Below are 12335 nucleotides of genomic sequence, written 5' to 3' on the forward strand. Positions count from 1 at the left end.
ACCCCCTGATAAAACAAATTGCTCCTTTTACCCCAAAGGAATGGGGTAAACTTCCCTTCCCTGCTCTCAAAGCACCCACAGCCACTTTTCCCCTTCGGTGATGCCTTGAAATACCACTTTGTCTCTCTGAAATCAGGCTGTTGCCATATGTTATTTCTTCTCTTTAGCCTGTTTCTTGACATCACTTTCTCTCCCTGATGCTACTTAAGCTACTCCTGTGACTACACTTTTTGATTTGCAAGCCGTCAAATTCCTTCTGTCCCATATGACATCACTTCCCATTGTCTGCATCCTGTGATGTTATTCCTTTCTGGAGCCCAGACAAAGCTACTCAAGTGCTCACAGCCTCTCAGTAATCTGTGGCAGCCAGGTGAGCAAGTGCACAGACCAACATGGCATTGGAAGGAGCACAAACGAAAAATCATGAGAATTGCCTAACATCAGAAACACCAAACATCATCCTGAACAAATGACTCATCCATCTCATGCTTTACTGCTTCAGTGGCAGTCTATATCCTCATTCTACTCCTTCTTCTACCTTGTAACAAATATCTCTGACATGTCTTCGCTTTTAACATGTCCAATGACCTCTCCGCATCCAAAGCAGAAGACAAGGGGGAAACAAACTGAATGTATCTTGGTGTAAGAAAGGAAAAGACAACAAGAGGAAAGGAGAAAAAATCCAAGCCCAACCAGTGCAAAACCAGTGTAAAGTGAAGAACTTCACTGCTCCCTTTGCATCATGAAACTCCCCACCCCTAGAAGGAGACACTGGTGATGAAGACAGACGTTAAGGAGATGTAACTGACTGGTAGTTGTCAGCTGCTCACACTCTCCACGCTCCACCTCCTCCTCCTCCTCTTCTGCCTTTCAAAGCACACCAAGTGTTTTCCTACCTGTGACATTGACTTCCACCAAGCCCGACCGTGTACCGATGGCGTTGGAGGCCTCACAGATGTAGGTGCCAGCTACGCTGTAGGAGACAGGCCCTTTAAAGTAGATGGTGTTGTTCTGGATTTCCACGCTCCCTGGCAGAGTCCCGTTTGGCCTAGGGGAAACAAAGCTCGTGGTTGATTCCAGAGATGATACTCAGTAGGGTCAAGCAGTATTGCAGAGGCGACACTGACATGCTGGTTCTGCGCTTGCCTTTGGGCAGGTCCAGAACCCAGTGGTGCTGGCTGGAAAATACCCATTAATGTAGTCAGCCTTGAAACCAAACCCTCAGACTGCAGCATTACAGGAAAGGGTCGGTAGAGTGTCTCCAGGGTAAATCCACTGCATGACGAGAATCAGGTTCTTTACATGGATTGGTTTTTTTCTTTCCCCTTCTCTGTGATTACAAGGGAGATTGGACATATTTGGGTCACATACAGCCCCTTGGATTTGGCTAATGGGATGTGGAGTACCTTCAGTCGATGTTCTCCCCTATCCAGAAAACAGACTCAGAGCCTTAAAGCAGTTCATTTTCCAGCACAATCCCTGAGTAGATACAAGCTTAGGGTAAGATGGCCAGGTCGCTCTGTTGTTTCGGGTGGCTCACCTCTAGCAGGCTCATCTTCAGAGTTCCTCCATCCCTGACTTTCCATTTGATGGAAAACACAGGAATGGGACACCAACCTGACCCTGCTTTACTCCAATTTCCTGCCCATGTAACTCTCTTGGGCAGCTGATCAGGCAGTGTTAATTGCAACTCAAGCTCGAGCAAAGCGGTGCTGATTTAGAGCCCTGCCATCTATGACCTGCCCATGTCAGAAGAGTCAGGTAAGTGTGAAACTGGAATAATGCAAAACTAAGTTTAGAGATACACAGAATAAATGAACAAAGGCAGATAAAAAATAAAAAAACCCAAACCCTTGTGTGTTAGGAAAAGACACACATGGCCTGGTTATTCTTAATTACTGAAGCAAAGTAAAGTAATTACTTCTCTTAGGCAATTAAAAATTACTCGAGTAATTCTTTCCCCTCCTCCCAACAAAAATGTGCACATATTGTCAGCAATTTGTAAGAAACAAAAGGGAATAATGGGGCTATAATTAGGTTTGTAAAGAAGTGCCTAAATGCACGTGCACATATTTTGCATGTCTACATATATGCATAGGCACATATGTATAGCAAACACATTAGCCTTTCCCAGCTACATCAAGCCAATGATTCCAAAGCTGATGGAAGAATAGAATAGCCTAACGTTGGTCCCTTGCCTATGGGTGAATTAAGGCCCTGAATCTACAAAGACAAGGGCATATCTAAAAACTGTGCTGTGGGATGCTAAAGAAGGCTATTGCTTCCTCCAACAGCTCCCCTGACTGTTGCTCATCACCATCCAAGTAAGAGGAGACGAAAGCATGGCTGTTTTTTACATTCCAGGCAGGAGCAAAACAGCAGCAGCAGTAATTGCTTCCTGACTCCCAGGAAGGGGAAGAGGCACGTATGAGCACATGGATAAACCAAAGATGCTGGTGGCTATTTCTCTGGCTGCCCAACCAAAGAAATGAGGAATCAGTTTGATATTACCAAAGTGGCACTGTGGGAAGGAAGGGGATGGCCATGGATCTTATTCCCACTCCTTAACCTCCCTACACACACCCCCACGCTGCATGCCTAGGTGGTTGGCTGCAGTACAATTATTTAACAGGCTTTCATCCCATCTGCTTGGTCTGCCTCTTCCTCGCAGGGCCCTGCTCACAGGCAGCCTGGGGCCAAGAATGGGAGGGCAGGAGTCTGGGCTGAAAGAGCCAGGAGGTAATTCTGTGCCCCAGCTTTTGTTTCCTCCTCCTTTTCCTCCTCTATTTCCCCTGGTCTCACTTGCTCTCTCTCACTCTCTACTTTCCTCTTCTTCCACCTCCATTCTCCTTACCTTCAGCTGCACTCCATCTTTCCTTTCCATCCTCTCTCAGGTCAATAATCCTATACTCAGTCCTAACTGACCCACCAAGTGTGCAAAAAGGGAGAGGCTGAGGAATCAGACTGAAGTGCTATCGGACTTACAAACCTGTACTCTTTAATTCCATGCTTTCTCTCTCCCCTTTTTTCTCCCCACAGTTCCTTCTCAAAGCAAAGTATTGATGCTCCCAGCCTCTTAGCTGTAAGTCAAGAAACCCTTACAGGCTAAAGACAGACAAATGGACATACACACAGGTCACAGAGAATCCATAGGAAAACAATTCTTTGCAGTGTTTTAAACAAAAAAAAAGATCAATCACACAAGCACATAGGGACCAACTCAAAGCCTGGCTCAAAGATGTGCTGTTCCCAAGAATCATTTCTGCCAGAGCTGAATTTATTACCAGCGCAGTGTGTAAACCAGGTGTGCAAATGACACGTCATACTCAGTCATGCAGCACCATGCTCAGCCCTGACACCTGCATCCCCGGTTGTGTTTGAGCCTAGTTGGTAACTAACCCTCTTTCCTGCCCTGGGCTACAGAAACATCACCTGGCTGAGATGTTTGGCACCTGGTTACCCTGTGCTTCAGCTCTCAGCCTGCCTTCAGCATCACTATCACAGCAGGAGCAGACTGCCCCAGCAGAGATGAGGGTCTGCTTGTGCTGCTGGCTGTGTCTGTACACAGCGACAGAGCTCCTGCCACAGAGAGCCTGATGCCCAGGAGCCCAGCAAGTGCTCAAACTCCAGCCCTGCATGTGAGCAGAACAAAGGGATGAAATGACTTGCCCAAAAGCAGAGCGAAAACCTGCCTCCTGTCCCCAGCTCCTTCTCATCAGGTTCACTTCAGCTCAATTCGCCAGCCCTGCTACGCAGAGATAGCCTAAACTGGGATCTCTTCTGCCTTGGGTGCCACAAGGGGCATCTTTGCTTCTAACACTTTCCTGGCTATGTTGTGAGGAGAGAGCCCCAGAGAGTCCCCTCAGAGTTTAAGTCGAACTGGCAGAACCAACAGAGGGAGAGAGCTGGGGACGAGAACTAGAAAAAAGGCAGGAAAAACAATCCTCTTCAGACTTTCACTGTGCACAGTTTGATCTGGGAAGCGAAATGAGAGAGAATATGCCTAGCTCCTTGCAAAGCCATTTTGAGAGCCTCTTTCCTGATGACAAATGCCAGCTGAAAAGAAGAAAGGATCCATTTGATCTTTCTTTTTTAAAGCTACATGAGTGCTTATAGAAAAGAAAGAGAGGGAGAGAGAACCACATCAGGTTGCATCAATTCCTATCCGACTCCCCGGACACCCCTCGCTCAATTTTCAGTCCCTTTAGTGTGTTCAGCCAAAAGCTGAAATCCTGGAGGAAAAGGAATTGCTTCTGTTTAATGTCAGCTGGGTGGGGATGAGTGCTCCAAAGGGGAGCTCCTGCTTACAGCTGGGGCTGATTCCAGGGAAAGGTTTTTTCACACGCAGACAAATTTTGGGTTATTTGTGCCCCTTTAAGGAAGGGAAATCCTGGGTTCTTTTCCAGCTCTGCTACTGAAGCACTTAGTGGTGCTGGGCAAATTATTCACCTTCTCATATCTCAGCTGCTTCACATCACCAGGGCAGAATATTATTCCAGTGAAGTGAGAATAGGAAGTTCTCCCGTGTATTAAGGCTGCACTGCGCTGGTAGCAAGCTCCATCCCAGCCCAGTGGAGAGGGGGTGTGTATGATCCTTACCCATTGCCCTTCCCTCCTGAGTCTGAACTCAAAGATTCTGGGGGAAGACCCAGCTGAAAGACAGGGGATAACCTCTGTCCATTGGAAGATGAGGTGGCTGTGTGTGGCTCAAATAAAATGCTAGTCCCAGCTCTGGCAGCTGGGGCCACAGGCAACATGAAACTTCTGATAAAGCCCATCCACCCAAAACAAGTCCCTTGCCCTAGTCACTTCAAACACTGCACTGCCTGCCTCAAAAGCACAGGCTTCTCTCTAGACAGGGCTGGCAGGGCAGCAAGCCTTGTTTTGGATCTAACAAGCTCAGCTTCAGAGGATGGCCAGCACAGGACGGGGTGAGCCAGAAAGGCCAAGGCTGAAGACAGCAGCTTCCCTGGTTTGCAAATAAAGAAATTCATTCCAGTCCCTGTGCAATGAAGGCCTCCTGGCAGAACTCTGCCAGGGAACCAGAATCAGCTCCAAGCATTCTGCAGGAGCACAGCTCCAGCAACGACAAGTGTCCAACTCTCTCCTCACATGCACAGGTTTTACCTTGGAGTGACACCACTGACAGTAATGGGACTGGGCCCTAATTGACCAGAGCATGACTGAGGTTGGCCCCTCCTTGGCCCTGTTTGAAGATCGTATGTGCTGCTGAGAGCAGAAGCATTGTAGGCACTTACAGCTTCCATTCATAGGTGTGAGCTGGGGGGTTGGCATCAGATTTGCATATCAGCTTCACATCCTTCCGGTTGAGAAACCAGTTGCCATCAAAGCCCTCAATAGTGACTTCTGGCTCATCTGCAGGGGGATGAAAAAGATAGAAAAGCAGGATGGAAAAGGAGAGGAAAGAGTTATGGAAAAGGAAGGGGGAGAAAATGAAATAGGAAGAGATGAGGGGGCAGGGGTGGGAGAAGGAGAGAGATTGCAAGGTGGGAAAGATGATGGGACAAGGAATGTGAGAGAGGGTGAATGAAGGAGAAAGAAGGGGAGGAACAAAGGGACGTGGCAGAGGCAGAGAGAGAAAGAAGGTGTGAAAAAGAGAAAGCAAATGATTATTCCAAGGGATCACTTCAGTTTTCACCCTCCAGAAAAAGACAGCAGCCCCCTACTTCAGCGCCTCCACCAGACCAACATCTTCCCTTCAGAAAAATCCTCTTTTGCCAGACTTTATCACCCACCCCAGGGACTGAGCACAGAGCATTGCTCTCCAGCCCTGCCCATGCTGACTTACACTGCACGTTCAGGGTCATGCTGTCAGTGAAGCGGTCCAGCTGGTAATTGACCACGCACATGAGCTGCTGCCGGTGGGCCTCCCGGCTCGGCACCAGCCGGTACCGGCTGATCACTGTGATGGTGCCATTGCTGTTCCGGATCTCCTGAAACTCTGCTTCCCCTTTGAGCTTGGTGTCCCAGGTGACAGTGCTGGGGGGCTTCCCATTAGAGGAGGTGCAGGTAGCTACCAAGATCTTTTCTGTCCTGCCAGATTTAGCAATAAGTGGCCGCTTGGTGCCCTCCATCCGATTTGTGGGCTTGGCTGCAAGAAAGTGCAAAAAGGAGGAGGAGGAGAAGAAAAGGGTTCAAAGGGATGGTTAGAAAAGCAATGCTACCCTCTCTACTACAACCCAAGAGACATCTAGCACCACTGAGCCTGTGACAGACCTTGTGGTGAATCCAGAGCTGCTGCAAATTTCCAGCAACCTACTTTGGGGAAAGAATGGTGGAGGTGCGCTAGATGCACAGATACACGATGGAAAGTCAATCCTTTCCTGCCATAGGTTTTCAGCCCTATGTTAGAATGAGAAACTGAAATTGAAGAGCAAATGAATCATGTAGACCTTGGGTGGGGTCTATTCACTCACAACCCTAAGCTCCATGGACAAGCTCTACTTGTGCTTAGGATCTCTCTGTTGTCTTTTCTCTTTGTTCACTTGACAGCCACCAGCTCATTAAAGCTCACCACTCCCTTAGGGAACAGGTCACTGTTATTGCACCTGCATTAAGAGATAGGGGAACTGAGGCCTGGAAAGAGGAAGAGGCGTTCCTGTGACAGCTCAGTGAACCACCTACTCTGGGTTCCCTGCTCTTTGCCTCTTTACAGTCAACTTGAAAGATCAGCATAGGTAAAATTTACACCCAAGATTCACCTTTGCCCTAAGCTCCCAGGACATGACTCTCAGGTTCCTCCAGATCTGTTTAACTGGAGGCAATGGTTCACACTACAAAGCTTGTCCAGTATCTTACCCAGCACAGTGAGGTTCAGTTGACTTTCCCGGTTGCCGGTTGGGAAGGTAGCAAACTCACAGATGTAAACTCCCTCATCCTCCAGCTCTAGCCGAGAGAGCTGAATGGTGCCATCTTTGAAGGAAGGATTCCGGAAAGTCACCCGCTCTTTGTAGGGAGAGAGGATGGACACCCCCATGGCAGGGTTGTAGATGGCCACATTCTGCTTGGAGCCGTTGGTGGCTTTCTGCCACGTGACCTGCGTGATCTTCACATTGGGGAGCGGATTGGTGAAGCTGCAGTGCAGGACCACGTCTGTTCCGATAAACCCCGAGACTGTGTCATTGACTAAGACAGTCTGAGCCTGCAGCCCTGCAATAAAATGGAAAGACATGAGTATACGTGTACTTCTCAGACGGAGAAAGAGAGAAAAAGAACAGTTCATGGTCATTAGGCCCACGAACTCCTTTATTTATTCCATTTGCTTCTTCTTGGCATGGCTGATACAAGAACCATCTATGGCTAAAGGCACTCGCTACCTTCTGCAACCACCTGCATCCACCTGCAGCTCCTGCAGCTTCATTCCTGTTCATAAACACCTTCCTTCCCACAATTGGTGTTCACACTTCACTACGACCAGCCCTAATGCTCTGCAGCCAACCTAGGGCTCATGATCACCAAAAGGCGTAAGGTTGGATCGATAATACTTTCCTTCCTTTTGCCTTCAACTTTGGATGACACTAAATCAGTTATTGTAAATACAGAGAGCATGCGTATCTGGAGGCATATGAAAGCACTGCTATTTGCCAGCATAGCATATCCCAACATATGCTAACACACACTCAGACATCCATTTAATCCTACTGGAAATGCATCAGTAATTAAATGAGCTGCAAAGACTCAGCCCTGATTTCAGAGTAGTAATAGTTCCCATATAAGAACAGATTTATGGCACTGCCCATACACCTTGCACGATCTACCTGGATGATCTAGATCGTTTCTGTGGCCTTTTTTTTAACCCCAGAAGTGGCTGCATTTAGGAACCTTCCATCTTGATTCTGCAGAGTAAAGATGAAAGGTGATTGGGAAAAGTGGTGGCTGGTGTTCACGACTGCTGTTCTGTCTCAGCTGATTCCTCTCCTGACAGCTGCAGAAAAATGTCTCCCACCAGACTGACCCTGAAATTCATCTTTGGCTGCCACTGTGTCTTTCCCTAATCTGTATGTTTAGAGATAATGCTCTGGTAATTATACAGCCAGTATTTATATGATAAATACAATAGAGAAGCAAGGTGGTAAGAACAAGAAAAGCAGGTTTTGCTCACAGCTTCTGGCAGAATCTACAATTTGATGTATTCTGGGAGACTGAGAGTAAAGGAAAGAGAGGGGTAATAAAAAAAGAAAGATGTACAAAGACTGAGGAACATGAAAGGGTAATGAAAGAGAGAGAGGCTGGGGAAAGAGAAAAATGCATAGCAAGAGAAACAGGACAGCATCTTCTAACTGAGGGGACAAAGCATTTCTGAAATGTCACCCCTACCCTGTTCTTCCAGGGGACCAACGGGGTCCCCGTAGCAAGGCCAAAATGAAGTCCTCAGTCTTAGCCTCCACAGACCCCTGGCAGATATGCCCTGTGACTTCTACATGTGAACCTGAGCAAGAGTCTCCTTCCTGCAGTTTCACACACACACAAGTGCACGCATACAATTCTCACTCACAACCACCACCTTTACTGTTCTCTCGGAATGCTCCCATGTTGCCCCCTCACTCCATGCCTGCTGTACTCAGCCTGATCTCAGTCTCCACATTTCATCTAAGCCTCTTCTTTCTCCCCTTCTCCTTCTCCCCGTGCCAAGCCTGTGACCCTGAGGACAAGCCTCAACAATCCAGCCCGGCCATGAGACGCCATCAGCTGACCACAGTCATCAGCAGTTAAGACTGAAACTCAGTCTCTAGAGCTTTGTGTGAACTTGCCCCCTTCCCTGAGTCAAGCGCTGGTTTGCCCCACACCCTAGCATTGTGGCTGGGTGCTGAGGAATGCTTTTCAGCGCTGCTTACAGCCACAGCAAAGCACTGGTGCCCTCATGTGCCTGCATGCATGAAGCCATCGAGTCCTTAGAGGCTGTCAGCTGAGCTGGCAGGGTTGCATGTCCCCCCTCCCAGTGTAGCCAGGGCCATTTTTGCCATGCGTGTCCCTCCAGAAACCAGAGGGAAGGATGTTCCTGCTCTGATAAAGTCACAGCTGGACCAAGTTTCTCCATGCCAACCGGAGGCACTGGCCTATTGGAGAAGGATGTAAGGAAGGCAGTAAGAAAGGAAGATTGGAAGGCAGTAAGACACAGTGAAAGACTTTTCTAACACCAGTCTGGCCTGTGCCCTGTGGGACCCCGCGGCCCACAACCGCCTTCCTGATGCAATGAGGGCACTGGGTGCAGAGCAGGGCTGGGTTTAGATAATGCTGTGCTGGGGTTTGAGGAAAGAACGGGTGGATGGGGAGGGGGGAGATGTCTCCATCATGCATTGCAGCATATGCTGCTCCTTCTACCCCGGAGGTGAGAAAGCCTCTTGCAGAATTGCCCACACCTGCAGAGGTGAGCAACAGCTTTGCCAAGCAGTCTGGCTCTGAAGTCTTCAGAGCCTCGCAAAGCGTGTGAGAGCTTGCCGGAGAGCAAAAGCAATCACGTAGCAAAGGCTCTGGGAACAACCTGCCACCCATCTCATGGCTGCCTGGCCGTAGGTGTGCTCAGCACTCCCTCCTTCTCCCAAGGCTGGAGGAGAGCGGATTCATCAGCACCAGTCCCCACCTCTTTCATCAAGGGCCCATGCCCCCGAGCAGAGCCTGCCTGGGGCTGGGGCGATGGCACAGCTGGCTCCACTCCCACACAAGCTCCCTGACCCGCAACGGGCCTCAGCGGTTCCCTTTGAACCAGGCTTTCGACATCCCAATAGAAGAGGCCCCGTTCGCGACAGCAGGAAGTAGTGGCCCGGCGCCTCCTCGCAGTGCCAGAGAAGCGAGAGATGGGCCGAACCCCAGAGAGGAGAGGATGGAAAGTCACCGGCTTCTCCTTGGACTTGCCCTTGCGGGGCAGCTGGGAGGACAGCCCGGCCTCTCCCTAGCGGGGCGTGCGGACGAGCACTGCACGCAGGAGGCTATGCCAGGCTGAAGGCCACCACTGCCCGAGGATGGGCCCTAAGACATGCCCCTTAAAAAGATATTGTCTGCCAATCTGGCAGAGAACGTGATATATATCACAAGAGAGAGATCAATCCAACCCCTCACTTCATCATTACTATGCCCTATCTTTATGTTATGATTTCTCTGCAAATTAATGAATTTAATAATCACTTTTAAAAAACAAGCGATTTTTCTTGACCTTGAGTGGTAGTAACAACTCCCAGTTCTACCCTCCCCCTTCTATCCTACCTCTGCCACGGGATCCATGCATCAGTGCAGACTGTACTTGGACACAAACTGGAGAAAAAGCAGACTTTGGTGCTGAAGAACTTGACCCTGAACCAGACCCCAGAATGGTCCTGCAGAACCCTCCTCTGCCCAGGTGTAAAAAGTCAGACTTTTGGCTAGGGTAAAAGCCAGTGCCAGTTGAGGACTGCTTGCCAGTAACAAAATGCTGTCAAAGCTGGGATTCAGGCCCCTACATGTAACAGCTTTAACAAAAACACATTCCAAACTTTCTAGAGGCTTCAGGGGAAAAGGGGAAAAAAAACAGCAGAAGAAATAACAAAACAAACCAAACAAAAAATATCCCAAAAAACCCCAAACACTGTGCGGAAATCGCGTTTCCTTTCCAGGTTCCTGAATAACTCATGGCTCTTTTGCAAGACAGGGTAAAATCTTTATGTTCCACTCCTCCCAGCCTCTCATCAGGGAAATAACACACCCATTGCTCTGCTCCGTACCATGGCAATAACACCCACACCTCAACAGCAATGATGAGGAAGGGGAACAGATAGAGTAAAGGGGTTTTGCAAGTTGCTGGACAGCTTCTCATGCTCCCCATCCTAAATCAGAAGCCAGAGAGCAAACTAGCTGCCATCATGCTCTGGGGAGCATTTGTTTGCAAGGTGACTGAGCTGGGATGGTGGGTCTTCCCTTGCCCCGTTACACACTCAATAATTCATCAGGGCAAATGCATAGATAATTAATGGCAATGAGCGTGCAAGGCCCGGAGAGGAGGAGAAAATAAAATCACTAATCAGCCTCTGGAGAGGCTTGAACATATTAAGCAGGATGTGTGTGTGTGCATGTGCAGTGCTGTGGTTCGCCTTGGTTTTCTTTGCTGAATGATGTGTGTGGTCGGTATGGCAGAGAAAAGGCTTGGGATACATCCTGCCATTTGCAGTTCCTATGCCAGATCTCCCAGTGCCCACCAATCCACTCTGACACCTCCCAGGGGGCAGCCAGCACACGACGAAGGATCAGCTGTATATGTTGAAGCTTGCCGAGTTGCGTTTTACTCATTAGTTTTTTTGTGTTATTTTTTGTTAAGGACCAAAAGTGGTGAAGAAGGCCCAGCTCAGTGCCAAAGACATGTTGGTGCCAAGACCTCATTAGTGGAGACCTCCGAGATCCTACTCCTCCACCTTGGCCTCTGAAGTGGTTTGTGTTGATGCCTTTCCCCACGATCCCAAACCCAGATATTTACTAGGTCGTGCAAGGCCTTGGGGGCACTGTGCAGAACTCACGGTGCCCTGCGGCACGGGCAGTGGGCTGGGAAGGAAGGTCTGGACTCTTTGGGTGTGAGGGGCACTGGGGAGGGAGCAGACTAAGTGGCAACTGGTGGCTCTTGAACCTGAAAACCCGTTCTCCTAAAAGCCCGGCAGGTGCTGTTACATTGAGGCTCCCACACTTGCAAATCTGGTTCTTGCTCCCCCCATATAGAAAGCTCTGGAAATGATCTCCAGGCACTAGTGAGCTCTGTCACAACAACGAGCCTCCAATCAATGCCTCTTTGTTAAGAACCATGTGAACTTCACACTGCTTTGCACAACCTTGCCTCTGCTGAGCCTCTCACCAATTTCTCTCCCTCCCGTTCCCTGATACTCATCTCACCCCAAGGGCACTGAAACAGCCCTTGGCAGAAGTGTGATGAACCACCCTTTGGTGTGCCAATATCCAAATGTCAGAGGAATCAGTCCTAATAGTCTTTGCATCACTTAGAACTAAACTGAAGGGTCACAGTAGCCGGACCTTACAAAAGGACAAAGCAATGCATCACGCTTCAACCTACAAAAGACCGTACACAAAGCACCTGATTTTGAGACAGCCCCTTGCACTGCACCTTGACTATGGGCAACGATGTCCTGTACATGGTCCCGTATGCCTCACAGACACTTCAAACAGATCTCCAAGAACTTTCCATGAGCGGAAAAATGGGATGGAACAGGACCTCAAAACTTTCCAGCTGGTGGCACTTGTAAATTTTTGTCCTGGTATTTCTGAACACATCTTTCAAGTCTTCCCTATTTTTAAATGGCAATCAAGGCCTGAAATGCAACCTTCGTGGGGCAGAACACAAC

At 48.9% G+C, this 12335-nt stretch overlaps 1 protein-coding gene across 2 annotated transcripts in view; it reads right to left on the reverse strand.

The window, feature by feature from the left end:
• The window catches only part of NECTIN1 (nectin cell adhesion molecule 1), a 106097-nt gene that overhangs the window by 49862 nt on the left and 43900 nt on the right, over positions 1-12335 (reverse strand). For both annotated transcript variants that reach the window (XM_075521422.1, XM_075521423.1), the window contains exons 2-5: positions 6820-7170; positions 5810-6112; positions 5259-5376; positions 897-1048 (exon numbers count right to left, since the gene is read on the reverse strand). In XM_075521422.1, the coding sequence (XP_075377537.1) occupies positions 897-1048; positions 5259-5376; positions 5810-6112; positions 6820-7170 (924 nt within the window). The remainder of the gene's footprint in view (positions 1-896; positions 1049-5258; positions 5377-5809; positions 6113-6819; positions 7171-12335) is intronic.

This window comes from Mycteria americana, chromosome 19 (assembly GCF_035582795.1).
Source record: "Mycteria americana isolate JAX WOST 10 ecotype Jacksonville Zoo and Gardens chromosome 19, USCA_MyAme_1.0, whole genome shotgun sequence".
Classification (NCBI taxonomy): Eukaryota; Metazoa; Chordata; class Aves; order Ciconiiformes; family Ciconiidae; genus Mycteria; species Mycteria americana.